The 19,871-nt window shown below is 38.1% G+C and overlaps 2 protein-coding genes across 2 annotated transcripts; one reads left to right on the top strand and one right to left on the bottom strand.

The window, feature by feature from the left end:
- The first annotated feature begins 486 nt into the window (after positions 1-486).
- Positions 487-3,958, top strand: lim2.3 (lens intrinsic membrane protein 2.3). Its single transcript, XM_084716584.1, has 5 exons — positions 487-766; positions 1,630-1,822; positions 3,303-3,452; positions 3,530-3,664; positions 3,744-3,958. The coding sequence occupies exons 2-5, from the start codon at positions 1,648-1,650 to the stop codon at positions 3,803-3,805; spliced, it is 522 nt and encodes a 173-aa protein (XP_084572710.1). The 5' UTR covers positions 487-766; positions 1,630-1,647; the 3' UTR covers positions 3,806-3,958.
- A 1,236-nt stretch (positions 3,959-5,194) lies between these two features.
- hspa8b (heat shock protein family A (Hsp70) member 8b) lies at positions 5,195-12,861 on the bottom strand. The gene is made up of 9 exons (XM_084717883.1): positions 12,712-12,861; positions 9,718-9,927; positions 9,430-9,635; positions 8,966-9,118; positions 7,479-8,034; positions 7,178-7,380; positions 6,875-7,073; positions 5,828-6,060; positions 5,195-5,715 (listed from the first exon to the last, which is right to left on the bottom strand). Exons 2-9 carry the CDS (start codon positions 9,920-9,922, stop codon positions 5,530-5,532), a joined length of 1,941 nt encoding a protein of 646 aa, XP_084574009.1. The 5' UTR covers positions 9,923-9,927; positions 12,712-12,861; the 3' UTR covers positions 5,195-5,529.
- Between the last annotated feature and the right edge of the window lie 7,010 nt (positions 12,862-19,871).

Genomic DNA, 19,871 nt, shown 5'->3' with positions numbered 1-19,871 from the left:
TTTATAAATGTCTGAGCAATTTTTCATGCGTAATTAAATAAACTCATCTGCGCTGGGCTGTGCGCCAATTAGATGAAGGAGGCTTGGAAATATGAGAGTAAATGTAAGATTAATGAATTAACCTTCAATTTGTCATTAAATTCTAGTGAGTGCAGCAGCTGTAGTGTCTTCCTCATGTAATCAACATGCCTGGAATAAAATATTGGGTTGATTTTATGTAAATAAGCATTTTGCACAATTTGAATTTTAATAAACTGTGCACACGGAAGTACAGAGAATTGTTTTTAAAGGCAGAAATTGCCTGATATTCACTGAAAATAATGTTGCTTTTTCTATCAGCATGCTGGACATAAGATTTACCCAAAACACATAAAGTGAAACTCAATTTATTGTTATTTGTACCACTTAAAATAATGTTTCCTGATCTTCAGCAGTAACTATGTGTAAGCCTGTTGCAGGCCATGAGTTTACTGTGTGTGGTTGTGCAGCATTTTGAATTAAAAACCCTGTGTCATCAGTATTACTGAGATGTGCGCAGCGCTTTAACAGTTTTGTATTTTCAGCAGATTCCCTAAAACACAAAACTCATCCTCTGTGATTGGTTGTGGCTCAGCACGCTCCATTGTTCCATCAGCCCGTTTGTTCGCTTGGTTTCCTACGCACAAACAAAACTTTCCTGCCACTCTGCGCAATATTGGGCTCCTGTGTGCTTTGACAACCCGAAATATTGGAATCTCTGACTTTTTCTGCAGGATTAAAGATAAAGGTAGGTCATTTATATCAAAAACACACTGTGTGAGATAATGTATTTACACATGTTTAATATTGTGTGTTTAAAATACATAAAAAAGTTGTTTCTTTTTTGCTAGAATTTAATTTTCCAACACAAATTTCCCTTTAAGTGGCTTTAAATTGAGGGAATCCACACTTTTTATGAGCTCTGGTAAATATTGGGCTCCTGTGTGCTTTGAAAACACAAAATATTAACTAACTTTTTCCTGCAGGAAAAACGAATAAAGGTAGGTCATTAATATCCAAACCATGATGTGTAAAATACTGTCTGTATACCTGCGTAATATTGTGTATTTTAAATAGATAAAGAGGTCTGTTTCTTCATTGCTAAAATTGAATTTCTCAACATAAATATAACTTAAAGTAGCTTTAAAATGAAGGAAAGCTGCCATTTTATGAACTATTGTAACCCAAGAAGCCATGCTTTTTTTACGGAAGCACCATTTATATGGATGCGATTTTCACCATTTTATATACTTTACCCCAAAACCGACCAGTAGATGTTTGGTATTTTTGGAAAGCTGGTGGTCTTAATAATATTTTTTATACATTTCCTTGTTTATCAACACAACCTGTGTTTTTAAAGATGAATTCACCCCTCAGTCTGGCTGTGCTAGACGTTAATGACTTGTCAGACTGAGTATGTCTCTCAGTTTTTATGCTCATATCTGTCTAGCTCCAGTGCAACATTTGTAGCATCCTGCTGAATGTATTTAGATATAGTGTTTTATTCATATCCAGTGTCTCTCCATGCTCTGTTATAATTGGTACAGCTGAGGCCAGATGTGGCGAGGAGGTCCTGACCTGCTCTGTTTTCTCTCTCTCTCTGCATGTCAGTCAGTGTTTTTTGGCAGGATGTACAGCTTCATGGGAGGTGGGTTGTTCTGTGCCGGAGTCGGCAACATACTCCTCATTGTCTCCACGGCAACTGACTACTGGATGCAGTACCGTCACTCCAGCAATTACATGCACCAGGGCCTGTGGCGGTACTGCGTGCCCGGGAAATGCATGACACACACAGACAGCATTGGTAAGACTCAGCGGGTGTCTTCCACAGGCAGAGCCTCATTTATATTTATCAGTCTGCAGCTGACAATCAGGCCGTGACCTCGCCACTCACCCTCATCAACACTGGGGTTACTTCGCTTTCTTTGGGGCTTTGTTGAGGTGAAATAAGGCTGAGATTCAAGTGTGAAGAAGACGGATGTAAATGTTACAAGAAATCCTTCACAAAACGCCAGATGTTTCTTTTTGTATACAAGTGCTGTATTAGAAGATTTCTGCATTGAAATATTTTTGTGACTTTTAAGGAGAAGTTTGCACCAGTCTCATAATACACTGGTTCCCAACCTGGGGGTCCCAACCTCCACTAGGGGTCATCAAATCTTCATGGAGGTCACAAGGCCTTCCTGATTTTCACAGGTGTAAGAAAGATTTTTTAAAGAATATAGAGTAGGTTTACATTTTAGCGTTTCATTCATCTCTGTGAAGAAAACTAAATGAAATTGTTATTTTTAAAGTTTAGATTATTACTTAAGATATAAACTAAAAAATGGGGTTAATCAGGGGGATAAGAGCATGGTGAAGTAAAGAAACTTAGTGCATTCACATGAGAAAAGAATTAGCTCTGTTATTCTGAATTAATGAGATACATTTTCATTTAAAAATTGTCTCTTTTTCTGAATTAATGCTATATTTTTTCAGAAAAACAGAGCCCTTTTTTTTAACACCAGAAATTCTAATTAATTCACAAAACAGAGCTTAATTTCTTTACATGAAAAACTCTCACTAATTCAGAAAAAAAGAACCTTTTTTTTCTCAAGTGTAAAATCATAATCAAGACCTGTACACACACTACATTCACATCCTTCGCTCTCTGCTGAACAGCCTCGTCCTGCAAAGAGATGAACAATGGCTAGGTGACAGGAGAGAATATGAAAAAAGAAGCTTCACTATTAAAAAACAAAACAAAAATCATACAGATAATTGCATAAAATGTCTCTCTGACATATCAGGAAAATCATCATGTCTTCACCTGAAACAGTCTGTTCAAAATTCATCAAAATCACTCATTTTATACAAACTTTCTGCAGGCATTGAGTTCACTGCTTGGTTAATTGCACAGCTTATCAGATGTTCTGTAATGTTAATGTTATAAAATAAAATATAAAATATCCATAAAACATCAGTGGTCGAGAGTTCACTCAATTATAAAAACAGGGTTTCCTAAGGGGAAAAGGTTGGGTACTGCTGAAATAGTACATGCTTTAGGTATTAAAGGTTTCATTTTCATCTATACACAGTTGAATTAATCAAATCATGTACAAATCCCTTGCCAAACCCTTGAGAGCTAGAACTGAAGCAAAGCAGGAATAACTGAAAATTGAACATACCTACATTATAAATTACATGCACTGGGAGCAGAATATTAAACAAAGACTAAATTAAAATTGGACGTACTACAAAGTCTCTCAGGTCTCAAGACTTTCCGTGTTTCTTCTGTCCCACAGCATACTGGGACGCCACCCGGGCCTTCATGATCCTCTCCCTGCTGGCCTGTTTCATTGGCATCGTGATCGGCGTCATGGCCTTCATCCACTACTCCTCCTTTGATGGATTTGACAAGACATTTGCAGCCGGCATCCTCTTCTTCATCTCCTGTAAGCTCCTCAGCAGTACAGAAGATACGAGATACAGTAAAGACCTTCATCAGTTAACAGTTTTATCTCTCGTGCAGGCTTCTTTGTGCTGCTGGCCATGGCGGTTTACACAGGAGTGACAGTGAACTACTACGGTAAACGCTATGGCAGCTGGCGGTTCTCCTGGTCCTATATAATGGGCTGGGTGGCAGTGGTGCTCACATTCTTCTCAGGTATTTAGTTCGCATCATGAACAAATAAAAACACATGGTTGTGCCACATAATCTCAATAATCGGATTACTCTCTTCTAGGTATCTTCTACATGTGTGCCTACCGGATGCATGAATGCCCAAGAAACTCTAATTCACGCTGACCCGCCAAAGACGTCGACACACACATACGCACATCACCATAACTGGTCCATAATGTATGGCCAAGAGGAACCAATCAAACCCCAAATGAACCTTCCAGCTACTTCCTGTTAATCTAAATTTTCATGAAGATGCAAAATAAATAAGAAAAAAGATGTTTGTTGTCTCTATCATCTCTCTACATTCACAAAACTTATAAAATGCAGTATAGATGTAGAGGTGCACAAAAGTGCTGAATGTAGGATCAGCAAATCAATTTATTGTTTTAAAACCACACTACAATGACATGTCTTACAGTGTCTGTGGCAGATCTAATTAAAGGTCCACTAAGTAAAATTTATGGGAATTTACTGACAGAATATGGAGACATGGAAGAATCGTGTATGTTTTCATTTGTGTTTAACTACAAGAAAATAAAAATCTTGTTTTTTTTTTTTTTTTTTAATTTAGAATGAAACATTTATATCTACAGAGGGCGCGTACCACCACATTTCTACAGCAGCCCAGAATGGACAAACCAAAACACTGGCACTAGATGCAAACCTTTCACATTTTGCTCAAGTTTGGAACCACTGTAGATTTATCTATGTTTGGGAGGGTGAGACGAGGGGTTCGTAAACTGAACGGTCATCACTTGATGCTATAAATCCTACACACTTGTTCTTTAATTGAGTTTGTATTAGTACAATATTTACCATCAGCTCAGAGTGTAGTTAGATTATAAATTCACAGCATTCTGATGCACATTAATGTACCACTTTAAAAAAAGACGAACTCAACATCATGCAATCCACTTAATGTATGTATAATATATACTGTAACACCTAAATTTAATATGTAATAAGGTGAGATGGTATCTGTCAATCAGATGTAGGAAGTAACAAACTGACTGTACTTTAGTAGAGTTTTCAGGTTATCTATACTTCACTTGATTTATTTATTTGATGTTTTACTTTTACTCCCTTCATTTCAACACAAATATCTGTACTTTTCTACTCCTTACATTGTCAAAACCAGGTCTTTATTTTTATTTTAATGTATTTCTGATGAATTATTATTTTTATTGTGAATCATTGTGCACTGCCTTCCCAACATCAAGTCTGATTTTAACCCTTAATGGATGAAACAATAACACAGAAAAGACAATGTCTTGGTGTATCCATCAGTGCATATTGCAGATGACAACGTAGCAAGATGAAAATGCTGTAAAAACAATTCAAAGATATTGAAGTGGGACTCAATCATAGAGAAAAGTTGAGGTTCAGTTGGCTTTGTGCAGAAACCGTTAGAGGAAATTTCCTTTCAAGGGTACTTCTAGTTTTACCAGAGTCTTTTAAACACAAGCATCTATGCTTCTACTTGAGTAAAGTAATGAAAGGATGAGCAAAGAGTCCAAACTCAAAAAAATCTTTTATTTAGTGTCATTTTGCAAAGTGCTTAGCAGTGTCAACCATTCTGGCCACAGAACCAACTCAAAAAGAAAAGCACACTGTGGTAATGCAAACATTAACTGGTTCAACTAAATGCAACAGTCGTCAGAAGAGTCCGCCTACCAGAAACAAGTGCAAGTGCTGCTTTAAGCCTGGTATACAAAAATTACCAAAACAATCCCAAAACACTCATGTTTAATGTTTCTGAGTACAACCTGTGATATTATAACTGTGATCACTCCTCACACCTGCCTCACAAGAGGAAAGAGAAGAACCTCATGCAGGTCTGATCTGGTTTAGTCAACCTCCTCGATAGTGGGGCCGGAGGATGCTCCTCCTCCAGGAGCACCACCAGACCCAGGGAAGCCCCCTGGCATCCCTCCTGGGACCCCACCTGCACTCTGGTACAGCTTGGTCATGATGGGGTTACACATCTTCTCCAACTCCTTCTGCTGGTGCTCAAACTCATCTTTCTCTGCATACTGGAAAAAAAAACAGACACGGCAGGGAATTTAAGTATCAATCTGATGTCAGCCTGACAGTCTACAACAAAGTTTACAACCTCAAAATCTGGACTATCCATCTGATTCACACCTGGTTTTTATCCAGCCAGGAGATGACCTCATTACACTTGTCCAGAATCTTCTGCTTGTCCTCGTCACTGATCTTGTCCTTCAGCTTCTCGTCCTCTACAGTGGACTTCATGTTGAAGGCGTAAGACTCCAGAGCGTTCTTGGCAGCCACCTTCTCTCTCTGCACATCATCCTCGGCCTTGTACTTCTCTGCTTCCTGGACCATTCGTTCAATGTCCTCCTTGCTCAAGCGACCTGGTGGATTTTATTTCAAATGAAAACATAGCTGAGTACTGTGCGTCAAAAGGTAATTTTATTGCTGTATTTTTTAAAACTGGGCCATATTTAGGATATTTATGTCTAATAGGAGTGGAATTGGTCTGGTACAAGGACTTTTCACATAGACCTTCCCAATGAAGAACTGAAGCAGTTTCATCTTTCTCTTCAAAACCCACCTGCCTCCTCTGACAAAATCAGTAATTTTACCTCGCACAACACTAGAGTTGCTGGTCTACTGCTGCCTTAAGATTCTATTATTTAGATCAGATCCAAATTATATTGTCAGACAATTATTTGGCTGCAAGGATTACAGTTGCAGTTAATGGATGAGGCAATCTACTGGACTTTTTGAACCTATTAGTAGGGATGATGTGTTAGACTGTGACAATATCTAATGTGAAATTACATGGTTAAATTTTTTTTTTACTTATTTTTATTTTACTTTATAAAAGGACTGTTACTGACTACTGGACTGTTTGTGTTTTGCAACTGTACATATGTAATTCAGACTGTCATTGGCGAAGAAAATTGATGCCAATTTACTACACACGCTTAGGTCATGGCTGCTACTTTTATTTTATTAAAGAAAGAAAGCAGATGGATTAAAAAGGAAAAAATAATTTTATACACATAAATATTGCCGCTGGATTGAATTTATCAATTACCTTGAGTTTTTGGTATTGTTAATTTAATCTAATCTATCTATTAGTTATTCAGACCCCAAAGTATATAAAAACAGGGCCTAGGTTCACCCTTAAAGACACAACGTTAACAGTCTTATTCAGGTTACCTTTGTCGTTGGTAATTGTGATCTTGTTCTCCTTCCCAGTGCTCTTGTCAACTGCAGACACATTCATGATGCCGTTAGCATCGATATCAAAGGTCACCTCAATCTGAGGAACCCCGCGGGGTGCAGGAGGGATCCCAGTCAGCTCAAATTTCCCCAAAAGGTTGTTGTCTTTGGTCATGGCCCTTTCACCCTCAAACACCTGCAGATATAGTGTCAGGTTGGCACATGACACAGGTCGACCCATCAGTATAGATTTCTCTAAAATAATTTAAAAGTATTCTTTTCAAAGATGGGCGGTCATACCTGAATGAGCACACCAGGCTGGTTGTCCGAGTAGGTGGTGAAAGTCTGGGTCTGCTTCGTGGGGATGGTGGTGTTCCTCTTGATGAGGACCGTCATGACTCCCCCGGCGGTCTCGATGCCCAGAGAAAGGGGGGTCACATCCAGAAGCAGTAGGTCTTGCACATTCTCTGATTTGTCTCCTGCCAAGATGGCAGCCTGCACAGCTGCACAACAAAATCAGTAGATTTTCAGTTTTACATTTGTAAATGGTACGGTAATAACTTATTCACTGCTGTATTTATGGGCATAAAAGGGGTTATACCTGCACCATAGGCCACAGCCTCGTCGGGGTTAATGCTTTTGTTGAGGTCCTTCCCATTGAAGAAGTCCTGCAGCAGCTTCTGGATCTTGGGAATACGAGTGGACCCTCCCACCAGGACGATGTCGTGGATTTGAGCCTTGTCCATCTTGGCATCACGGAGGGCCTTCTCCACAGGCTCCAGGGTTCCTCTGAACAGGTCTGCATTCAGCTCCTCGAAGCGGGCCCTGGTGATCGAGGTGTAGAAATCAACTCCCTCGTACAGAGAATCAATTTCAATGCTGGCCTGAGTGCTTGATGACAGAGTGCGCTTGGCCCTCTCGCATGCTGTGCGCAGACGACGCACTGCCCTCTTGTTGTCGCTGATGTCTTTCTTGAACTTGCGTTTGAACTCAGAGATGAAGTGGTTGACCATGCGGTTATCGAAGTCTTCTCCGCCCAAATGTGTGTCGCCCGCTGTTGACTTGACCTCGAAGATGCCATCTTCAATCGTCAGGATGGAGACATCGAATGTGCCGCCGCCCAGATCAAAGATGAGGACGTTTCTTTCAGCCCCAACCTGTAATTTGACATGTTTTCATTCACTTGCATGTTAATTTTCATCCAAGACATTGTTTCACTTAGAAGACAAGATGTTAACAAAGTAAAAAAGAATTTATGATAACAAAAACTAGGATGAAATGTATTGTCACATTTCATTAACAAACATGTCCAGAAATGTTAATGTATGGGAGAAATAGAGGAGGACAAATATGGATAAATTTCACATCTGATGTCAAAGAAAACAAGGCTTTGTAAACTGTGTGGAGCAACAATCACTGATCAAAGTACAACAACCCTGAAGCAATCACCTGCAGGCAAGTCATCCTGAAATTCATGCAAAGGTAAACACGCAGATATTTTTGTTTTTAAAGCTAACATTTTTTTTGAGCTAACCCACACTGTAATGTTTTCCCTAAACATGAAATACAAGCTAAAAAAAACACAGCTGAGCTACACTGATCAGAGAAGTGAATAACCCACAGTTTCTAAGATTAGATCGGAAATTAAAAGATCAAATGACATGCTAGAGACAATTAAGTCCTCAAATTGAAACAAAAAATAACAAGAAGAGGAATAAGAAAGAGGAATGCATGTTTGAAGAAATGTAGTATACTTAATGTTAATAATGGGTAATAGATGTTTGCTCCAGCATAAACTGAGCTCTGAAATTCTAGAGAAACATTTAAATAATTGAATACATTCATGCCAAAGCCAATTACATTTTTTTAGTTGACTAGGTCTACTGTAGAAAAGAGTGTTGACAGCAGACAACCTCACATTAAAGGTTTACATTACTTCAGAGACTGGCCGTAAACATAAAGCAGACACAAATGGAAAATTTCCTTAAATAGGTATGGGAGACTAGTCGCTACAGTAAACTGTCAAAAAACCTTAAAACTAAAAACTGTCTATCCAGAAGTGTCGTGTAGCCTAAAGAGTTGTTCTACCTTTTTGTCCAGGCCGTAAGCAATAGCAGCAGCAGTTGGCTCATTGATGATACGAAGGACATTCAGGCCAGAAATGGTCCCTGCATCTTTGGTGGCCTGGCGCTGAGAGTCATTGAAGTAGGCAGGCACAGTCACAACTGCATTTGTTACTGTCTGAAACAAGGAAATGGTGGCAGATTACGGCAGTTAATGACACACTGATGACATTCTCGATATTAAATATACAGTTTTTATCATATTAAGTTAACTTGACAGGTCCCTGCTCTATTTATATAACACTATAACTATAGCGGGCTGCTGTTTAAAACTTTATGTTTGCAGCCAAAATACCGTAATAGAAGAATCTTCAATTTGGCGATGCACTTGATAAATATGTATTGATCATGCAAGTTTCTCCTTGGACAAACAAATCCACAAAACTTTTGAAAAATTAATGTTGAATACACAAAAGCACACAGGTGTACCTTCCCCAGGTACGCCTCTGCAATCTCCTTCATCTTAATTAGCACCATGGAGGAGATCTCCTCTGGGTAGAAGGTCTTGGTCTCTCCCTTGTACTCCACTTTGACTTTGGGGCGGGAAGCATCATTAATGACTGTAAATGGCCAGTGCTTCATGTCCGACTGGACGACGCTGTCATCAAACCGACGTCCAATGAGACGCTTTGCATCTGAAGGACAAGTAAAGATACCATAAGTACACGGGATAACCAAAGTTAACTGATCATACTTGTCGAGAAACACGTTTCATACCGAATACTGTGTTGTTGGGGTTCAAGGCCACCTGATTCTTGGCTGCATCCCCAATCAGCCTCTCGGTGTCAGTGAAGGCAACATAACTGGGTGTGGTCCTGTTTCCCTGGTCATTGGCAATAATCTCAACTTTGCCATGCTGAAACACTCCTACACAGGAGTAGGTAGTGCCCAGATCAATGCCGACTGCTGGTCCCTTTGACATGGTTCCTGAGAATATGAAAATGATTAGCTGTTAATCAAATACTGGCACTAAGTCTGGGTATATGACAGATGAGTAACTTAAGCCTTCTCTAAGCCCTATGGGGGGCTACCATGATGTACACTTGTTGTATGATGAGGCTATTATCAGAGACTGAGTAAGTCAAACGCCAGCGGAAACAAACTCTCGGTGAAATGAAGGTCTACAGCACCTGTTCTCAAGCCTCCTACATTTGACAGCTTGGCAACGGCTACTTTTATTATGGCAACACGAAACAAGGGGGATGAGAGGGTATTTTTCTAATGATGTTTAGTGTAGCCTCATAACCAGACCTGATGCCATTCCAATTAAATTATTAGCATAAAGCTGAAATATTAGTTATTTAATTGTTTAAAAGTTGATCAACTTAACATTATTCATCTTCTGTTTTGATTATCAATTAGTTTTTTTTAGTCATTTTTCAACAGAAAATTCCAATCTTTGTCTCAGAGGTGGAAATAGCTGGGTTTACTAGTTATCTGGATTATTAACTGAGAAAAAACATATCATATCTGGAGAATATGCTGATGAAACCAAGACTTGTTTATGGTTTTACTCAGCAGTAAATTTATCAAGATGACTCAGACAGCACGTCTGGGAACAGACCCCATGTTTACTGTTGCTACAGTAGCAGACCATCAATATATGGTAATGTTAGCCTTATGATAAGCCACATGGGAGGTCATTTCAACTAACAAAAGCAGTGGCTCTCATGCTAAAGGGCAGGCTCCTCTGGAGGAGCACAGGGCCTTAGAAGGGGAGTGCACATGACAGGGTGAAAAATACGGCGATCTGTGCTCTGATGATAGAGAGGGTTTTAAGATTCAGGTAGTAAAATGCAAAAGAGAGCTGAAACGATCACTTGTAAAATCAATTAGTCAATCAGAAAAGGTTGGCAAGAAATGAACTGGCAGGTATTTTGATAATTATTTAAATGTTACAATATTTTTAAGCTAAAATACTGCTTTCCTCTTATCTTACTTTTGAAGTTTCCCTGCCAATATTGCAAAAGAGTCTTGACACTTCTGTAAGCAGGTTCATGCAAAATTTAATTTTGAATTTGCAAAACAAAAACTAGTGATAAACAGGCAAATCCATTTTCTAGATAAGGTTAATACAATTAAATCTGTTGATATGTTAGTAATTTCCCACTATTGCTAACAGTTGTTAAAATCAGTGTTGGGAGATTAGTTTTGAAAAGAGTAGGCTATAAATTATTAGTTACCCTGATAAAAATGTAATAAGTAATGTAACTATTACATTACTCATTACTTAAAAGGAATGCAACTTTTTTTTTTTTTTACATTAGAATACTTTTTAATTATTTTTCTAAAGAGTGTTTTAAACTGAGTGATAAAAGTGCAAAGTCACAACAACATAAATTTACACCAGGCAGTATTTCAATTTACTTGTAGGTGTGTCCTCAAGATCGACACTGAGCTTACCAAACAAATAAAACGTTACACTTTACAGTAATGTTAGAGCCCTATTCTGATTTTACGTGGAAAATTCTGTTGAATTTCCAGCACTGAAAGGAGTTCTTGTCTGACGCAGTAGGGTTCACTCAAGTTTGCCTAGGGCAATACTCACTGAGTTGACTAGCAGACAAGAGGTAGTGAAAATTAAAACGAGATATTTATGCACTGAGCGTAAGAATGGGGCGTGTCTACATGCTGAGGTAGCTCCTTGGAAGCCATCCAACCACTGATGGCACTGCACTCAAATGTGGGGCTGCAAATAACAATTATTTTCATGGTTGATAACATGTTGATTATTTTCTCGATTAATTGATTAGTCTATAAAATGTCAGGAAATGATAAATGCTTTCTGAACCCTAAGATGACATCCTCAAATCTCTAGTTTTGCACAAAGCTCAAGGTTATTCAGTTTATTGTTACAGAGAAGAAAAGAAATCAGAATTTTTTTTTTATCAGGAACTGTAATTTACTTACATTTATTTTGTAATTTAGTTACATGTAATTGTTACTCCCCTACACTGGTCATAATGTAATTTGGTTTGGGCGTGAGGGAGGTCATTTTTATTTTTTTTTCCCTGACCAAAAGGAGTTATGACAGAAAAAGTGAGCTGCAGCCACTGAGCAAAGGGTTAAGAAGCGCACAGCATGTTGTGCTGCATCATTAGCTATCAGCAGCAGCCTCAGTACAGGAGGGCGTGTCACCTCATTGAGAACTTTCTGGACTGTTCCTTCACTTCCTTGTAACTTGCACAGAACTTGCAAGGCGTCACATAACATCTGCTGCAGATGCGCAACAGCTCAACGCATATTAGGAACTTTGCGGACCAAATGCTTTAAACGTCAGACGCAATCAGAGAGGAAACAGTTTGTTAGCAGCAGCAGCAGCAGCAGCATCACATACCTGTTGTTAGCCACGCTTTCTAACTTTTATGTTAAACAAATGTCAGTAAGGTTGGACTTAATATGCACAAGAACGTCACAAAAAGTTTAAAGCATCACTTTAAAAAAAAGAAGTTAAGAGTAATGTAAGAGGTGCAACTGTAATGTTTGAGAAATAGCACATGCCAACACCCAACCATAAAAAATGTTAGCTAACTAGCTTAACTTAAATTCTTGCCTCTTTAACCGTATATTCAGCAGCCGTTAACACGATGACACCTTACTGTGATTGACGTAATTGACGTTCATCAGTTAACATGACACTTCGGCAGTTCCTGTCAGCCTCTCTGACCGGTAAAAGTTACTGCAGGACATCATCCGCCTCGCTATACTCACCTCGGTTACACTCAGAATATGTCGTTTTATCGTCTTATCGGTAAAGTGTCTGTTTTTAACACTGCAGGCGGGCTCGTCCCTGAGTGATCCCTGCTCCCCGCTGGCCGCTCTCAGTGATGAGGGAGCGGCCGCGCCTCCTCCACTACATTCCCGGTGAGAACGCTCTAGAACATGGGTGGAGCGCAGCAGACCAATCGTCTGCCCTCATGTCGCTGCCTCAATAAACGGTCCAATTAAAAAATACGGATTCTGCTTGCCACAGCAGTTGCTACCAAGATTTGGGGATCGAAAAAAAGATCTAAGTGGCTGAGAATCAGGCACCAGTTGAACGCAGAGATGGAGAAAATATCCAGTTACAAAATACTCCATCACACGCAAAAGTGTTGTATTTATTCAAATTACTGCGACTGAGTTCTTATTATTCAGGTGAAGGGTTTATTGCATGGGTGAAAAACACTCCAAGGCACACTAAGCTTTGATAGAGTGAAACAAAGTTGAATGAATATCAAATAAACAAACAAGAGTTTGTTGTTTCTATCCTGCTGACCTTTATTTCTCCAAAATTCAGTTTATTAGTTTCATCCCCGATTATTGTTAATGACTGATAATTGAAAATTTTGGGGAGGGGCAGCTTCTATTAGGGAGGCATGCCAGAAAAAGTCTGGGAACCACTGGTATAGAATTAAAATGACTTGCTTACCCCTGACTGACCCTGATGAAGACCTTTTCAGAAAGTGCCAATATGTAAGAATGCTTTGCTTAAAAGTTACTATTATTATTATAGTTATTATAATTTCACTTTAAAATTGCACACAACAGCACAAGAGTTTTGAGTATATTAGACTGAAGATTTGGAGAAACAGAAACTCCTTTGTTTGATTGACTGACATTTATAATGCATTTAACATCAGTGGTTAAAAAGTAAGCAATACTTTGAGCAGTTGGTGACAAGAATACTTTGTTCTTTTATTTAAGTATTTTTCTAACATCGGTACTTTTACTTGTAATTGAGTAATATTTTAATAATGTCACAGTACCTGTAATTGAGTAGTTTGTACTGTCTATTCTGCATGTACAGTACTGGTCTAAAGTTTGGATGTACTTCTTTTACAGTGTTTTTTCTTTATTTTTATAAGAAGTTGTTCAGATTGTACCAACAGTGTGCAAAGCTGTCATCGAAGTAAAATGTGGCTACTGTGAAGAATCTAAAATATCAAAGAGCAAAAAACTTTTTCACTCTTGCACAGGTCAATAGATGTGTAGGAGAAGAACATGGGTCAACAGTGGCAGGCAGACAACTTCCACACTGTCTCCTGCACTTGCAATCAAAGATAAAAAAAAAAAAACAGTTTGCCTTGTTTTCACATTTTTTGTTCACTACATAATAATAATAGTTCAATCATATTCCATCTTTCTTTGTTTTGATGTCTCCAGTATTAATATGCAATGTACAAAAATAATAAAAATACAGAAAAAACACTGAGTGAGAAGTGTTCAAACTTGTGACCAGTACTGTATGTATTATATTACATATTATATTTCTGTATAACCACTTACTTTATATACGTGTATAAAGTGACCTATTACATTACTCAGTCAACATCTATTCCTTTATTCTATTTGTATTTGTATCTGTTCTGTTGTTTACAGTATATGTGTAAATTGCATATGTTTGTAGGTAGCAAATCTGAAGATGTTACCTGGAGCTTCGGGGAAATTCTGGTGCATTTTCTCCTTAGTTTCTCACGTTTTCTAAACATACTGATTAACTGTAAATACAACATAATAATTACAAACAGATCATCAGTAATAATATTTGCTGCAGCCATACAGCAGCCTAAAACATTAACTATTGTATGCGAATTCTCTCTTTTCCAGGAACACCCTGATCACATTCACACAGTCACACTTCGACAGCTGGAAGCTGGCCAGTACAACCAGTCTGATCTGCCAACCACTGAGCAGCATCACTGGAGTGGCTGGGGTTAGGCCTTGTTTAAAGGCCTCAGTGGTGGTAATGAAGGAGGGGCAACTGCTACCTTTTCCTTTCTGTTTTATCCTGCTACATTTCAAAGGGAGATGTACCTTCTACTCAACTATATTTATGACTCGGTATATTTTACAATGTGGTATTGATAATTTTAGAGTCAAGGATGAGTACTCCTCCACCACTGAGGAAGGAGAGGTCAAGTAGAATCAGACTCTGGGAAAAAAGTGAAAACTTAACCACACCTATGAGTGCCAGGTTAAAACCCAGTGAGTCATTTTAGAAGCATCAAGGACACGGATATGTTGACTTTAACCTCTCAAAAAAAAAACACACAGTCTGCAGTGCCACACCACATATTCATGTGAGAAAAGATAAGGAGATTAGGGTGGATTCCCCAAAACAAACAAACAAAATGGGTCACAGCTCATCAAGTTTTATAACAAACTCTGGATTGGTTTACTGTGTGCAAGGGTTGTGTCCTGATGTGACTTTTTTTTTTAAAAAAAGGGCGTCTCCTGTATTTGACAGTGTGACTCAGCGTCTAGTGTGGTCTAATTACAGTCAATAGCTGTTGTTGAAAAGACTGCTACTGTAAGCTAAAACAATTCAATACTGTCTTGTTAAATTTGACCTTGTAATGCTAAAAAAGTAAAGAAAAATAAGATCTGAAAAGATGGATTGAGCAAGTATTATATATTATATAAATATATACAAAAAGTGCATGAATACTAATAGAATAAAATAAAAGCAAAAATGTAGAAAATGTCATTGATAGCAATAATATGTAACACATAATAGTAAACAACACATCAACTGTGATTTATTTTAAAGCATTTTGATGTAAAAACAGTAATTTATTAATGTCACATTAATTTTTTGAGCTTTTGGTGCTGATGCAGTCAGCAGGTCTGAATGTGAAAAGGTTGTTTCATGCCTGCACACATTGTTTAGAGTGGAAGTGTCAGATCTTATAAGAACGTTGGGTGTTCACCGTGGCAATGTGTTATGTAATTTAGGCTGTTATAAAAGGTATTTTCACTGCGATATTCCCAAGAGGCCTTTTAGTGGGTGCACATCGAATTACCTTTACATTCGCAAGTCTATAGAGACAAGACACCTGTTTTGTCCTCTGAGACTCACCATTCATGTTTCAGTGTAAACATCCATAGATGCATGTGTCCTATTGAGTGTATACAGAGTCTATTATTGCTCACATGTGTGTGAGTCACATTTCTGGACCCATGAGAGTGTTGTGTGCGGTGCCCTGGCATGGATGCATGTTGATAAAGTAAAGCTGAGTCATTAACTAAACACTACCCCTGTCCTGTGCTGATAATGACGTAAAACTTATCGTGCACAATTATACAGAACAAGATCCCAATTTTCTTCGTGGTTATCTCAGAAAAATAGCCACATTTCACAGAGATTAAAATGAGGGAGAAATGGTGCACATTTTGTCACTAACTTCTACTCGCTTACAGTGGTTAATGACTGTCACCTGCTATGACCAATAACTTACAAAAAATCCTCATTTTAATATTTATATAGTGTAAGTATGCTTTATTTTATTTACCTAGCTTCATTTTTTACTTCATCTCTATCTGACTAGTACTGTTATGTTGACTACTGCTCTTATTGAGGAGCTGACTTGTTCTTGTTGTTATTTGTTGCATTAGTGCTATTTATCCATCTAGATTTTTTTGGGTAAGAGATGTAGAGTTTTGGAGATATTGGCCATAGGGATCTCTGCCCTCTCTCCAGTGTAATGGGACTAAATGGCACTCAGCTTGAAAAAAAAAAAGGAAAAATTCAAAATCAGTGTATCATCATTAGTGCTCTGTTTTGTTTTGTTTGTTTTTAAAAGCAGTGCCATGAGAACAGTGAGAGTAAACCAAAACAGCAAAGTTGCTGGACAGTTAAACAAAGAGCTAAAACACATTATAAACATTCGTAACGCCGAGAGAAGCTGATAATTGACCATTTCCTGAGCCCAGACCCTTTTTGCTTTTGTGCTTCAATCAGCAAGCTTGGTACCCAGCAGAACCTCGGCCAGCTTTCTCCTTTCCTGTTTCCTGTACTTAGATATGCTCCGTGATAGACTTGCTGTTTTGGAAAAAAAAGGAGTTTTTAACTGGTTATGAAACAATCTCAATTTAATACCGATGCCTGTATATGAATCACGTAAGCAAACAAGACCATCAGCGTGAAGACTGACTATTCTTAATGCTTGTGACTGGGCCGGAATATCCTTGAAATAAGATGAAACTGTGTTTACATTTTCCCAGCCAATGTTACAGTAAGTACTACACTGGCCAGTTAAAACGGAGAAGGAGGACATTTTTGTGCAGAAAGTAGAAAGTACAAAAATGAGCCTCAGTTGTGCTTCTTTTGTGCATGTCTTCCTCTGGTTGCCAAAGCCAAGCAATAGTCCCATAAAACTAAAATTCAACTGAAACTAACTAAAACTAGGCCTGCTTATTTACAGACGTGTTTACTAACACCGATACTGATATATCTGTGATAAAACCTGAGATCCATGTATCCCAGCAAAGCTCACAATACATACTTTTGGTTTCATTGGCAAAGTTTTCATTCCTCAACAACATGTCAGGGTTACAGCATCACCCTATCTTAGAGGCTTTTCTTTCTTAATGCAAGTACTCAATGCCCTGTGTTTCTGTTGGAATATATTGTTAACTGACTGGATGGTAACTGTGCGTAAGACTGATTTATGGAAGAATATGGTAGCAATAGCATACAATATTATCCTTAGTATATTTTCATTAGTGTATGATCACCTGAAAAAAAAAAATAAGAATCATTCTGTTTTCATTGGTTTCGGTCTGCCATGTTGCACGGCCATGTTTCGTCAATAGCCGAGTGTGGACAAACCACACACTGGCTCTGGAGTCGGCCTCTTAAGTTTTTCATGGCCACCGTAATTTCTCCTTTACGCTTGGAAGAGAGCGAGGAGAACTGGTTGCAATCTGCACACTCACCAGGAGATGCCATTAAATCCTGCATACTGGTGTTTTAAAGGACCTGTTGCAAACACTGATGGCATCCACTCCATTTTAGAACAGAACATTTGTGTTTTTGATCAAGAATCCTGACCCAAATCTGCCACAGGCCTGTATCGAGTTATTACTTCCCAGGGGTGACCACATTTACTGCTTTTGGGTCCAAGTTTTGAAGAAAAGTGCCCTCGGTAACACTGATGGCATAGCTTGCAGACAAATGCTTATTTAGACAACAAAGGAGAGATTAAAAGTGGCATTTGACATTGGATACGTCTAAAGTAATCTAACAGGCACCTTTTTCAGGCTGTATCCTCATGGTGTATTGTGGTGCTGCTCTTTAGGGACCCAAGTTATACCCAGGAGTCCCTTTCATGTCATGATGCTTCATAAAAGGCTGGAATTCTCTCAGATAGGTGTGTCTTTTTGTACTCCGACTGTACAAAACAGCACTGAAAATTTCTATTTACAGTTAACAGCTTGAGGCCATAACAAAAACTGATCCATTACAAAAGTCACACTCTGACGAACAATAACGAGGCTCTTATCGCATCTGAAGATCTCAAAAGAGAACACTTGTGATCAGATCACTAATCCTGCTCTTTTACAGGCCAATGAAAAATAAAACATTGTTGATGTGTATATTATGGTTTCCTATGTGACGCTCTCCCTGACGATGCCCAAGACGGTGTTTTTCCATTGTACAACATTATCACCAGCCATTAAGCTTGCATCTTATGCCAGTGAGGTGATTGCTAATGCATTACTGGAAGTTTCAAGCTGACTCCTGTAAATGGGGCAACAGGAAGTCAAGCCATTCTGATGCCTGCATGCAAACATTTTTATTCCAGTAAAATGAAATAAAAAAAAAGGATTGCACAATTTTGTGTTTGAAAGACTGTAAAAATAACTTTGAACTGCAATGTCATAAACACAAACTATTGATCTTTGAGTATTTTTTTTAAGAAAAAAAATAAAAATGATCAGCATCTTAAATTTCTGGTTCCTTTACTTTACACTATAACAGTAAATTGGGTATCTTTGGATTGTGGTGAAAACAAGACATTTGAAGACATTTGAAGATGTCATCTTGGGCTTTGGAAAACACTTGAAGACATTTTCCACCTTTCCCACCTAATGTTTTATTCACCAAACAACTAATCAATCATTCAAGAAAATAATGGACAGATTTAGAGGCAATGAAAATAATCCAGCACAATTTTTACCTTTCAAAAGTAAGTGTCGGGGCTGCATCAGTGTTTCAAGTTGACTGACTTCAAAAAGACAAGCTAGATAGATAGAGGTAATTTTGTAATGATTTAAAACAAATAAACTTCTCTAGAATTTCTATCAATTTGTTGTATTTGAGTAAACATGTTGAACAAGAATAAGATATCAAGCTGAACCAACAACTCTTCAGTCACGCTGATGAACACCGCAAACAAACATTTACATTTTTTTCCCAAGTTTGAAAAAAAAAAATTTCTTTAGAAACTTAAATTGTTGATTGAACTCTGTGTAGTACATCCACTCAAGTCAAAAGTCTTCAAGGTAGAAGAACTTGTGTTAATAAGTTCAGAAGTGTTCTGAAATATATGAGCAATTTTAAGCTTAATTAACATGGATAAATGGAACTTCTATATACATCAAGTCGATGAGAAAAGATTAGTTTAGATTAGATTCCACTAAATTTCTGTATGATTTTTTCCAGTGACTTTGGGACACAAAATCCTGATAACCCACAGGATAACTCACTATACTGTCCACTTCCTCTTTAATATATCCAAGAAACAAATCACCAGGTGTAAGTGTAAACTATACTAATAATACAATTACTAATACTAATACTATTAACAAATGTAATCTTATCAGGAAGCTTGTTCATCTCTCGAGGAAAAGCACCCAGTTTCAGTATCTGGCTTTAAATAACATGCTGGCCAGCAGGCAGTTCCTGTAGTGGAGTTTTCTGTCTGACCTCATTGAGGAGCCAAAATAAAATCCCTCTGCTGAGATCAACACCATCACATTAATAATACAACCAAGCTGCAGACATATGGCATGAACTGACAAATAAGATCAAAATCAGGCTGGGTATCATTGAAAACACTCACACTTTTTGTCAAAATTCAAGAATCAAGATGTTTATTGTCAGT

This window comes from Lutjanus erythropterus, chromosome 4 (genome assembly GCF_056507025.1).
Source record: "Lutjanus erythropterus isolate fLutEry1 chromosome 4, fLutEry1.hap2, whole genome shotgun sequence".
In the NCBI taxonomy this organism is placed as follows: domain Eukaryota; kingdom Metazoa; phylum Chordata; class Actinopteri; order Lutjaniformes; family Lutjanidae; genus Lutjanus; species Lutjanus erythropterus.
Note: the sequence above shows the minus strand (reverse complement) of the source record. Positions and strands in the feature narration are given on the sequence as shown.

What these genes read in the sequence shown, in the direction of transcription:
- lim2.3 (XM_084716584.1), top strand. Translation starts at nt 1,648, where the DNA reads ATGTACAGCTTCATGGGAGGTGGGTTGTTCTGTGCCGGAGTCGGCAAC. An exon ending in GACACACACAGACAGCATTG is followed by an intron (nt 1,823 to 3,302) that starts GTAAGACTCAGC and finishes TCTGTCCCACAG; the next exon opens with CATACTGGGACGCCACCCGG. An exon ending in GGTGCTCACATTCTTCTCAG is followed by an intron (nt 3,665 to 3,743) that starts GTATTTAGTTCG and finishes ACTCTCTTCTAG; the next exon opens with GTATCTTCTACATGTGTGCC.
- hspa8b (XM_084717883.1), bottom strand. Translation starts at nt 9,922, where the DNA reads ATGTCAAAGGGACCAGCAGTCGGCATTGATCTGGGCACTACCTACTCC. An exon ending in CTTACGGCCTGGACAAAAAG is followed by an intron (nt 8,035 to 8,965) that starts GTAGAACAACTC and finishes GTCAAATTACAG; the next exon opens with GTTGGGGCTGAAAGAAACGT. An exon ending in AGCCTGGTGTGCTCATTCAG is followed by an intron (nt 7,074 to 7,177) that starts GTATGACCGCCC and finishes CTATATCTGCAG; the next exon opens with GTGTTTGAGGGTGAAAGGGC.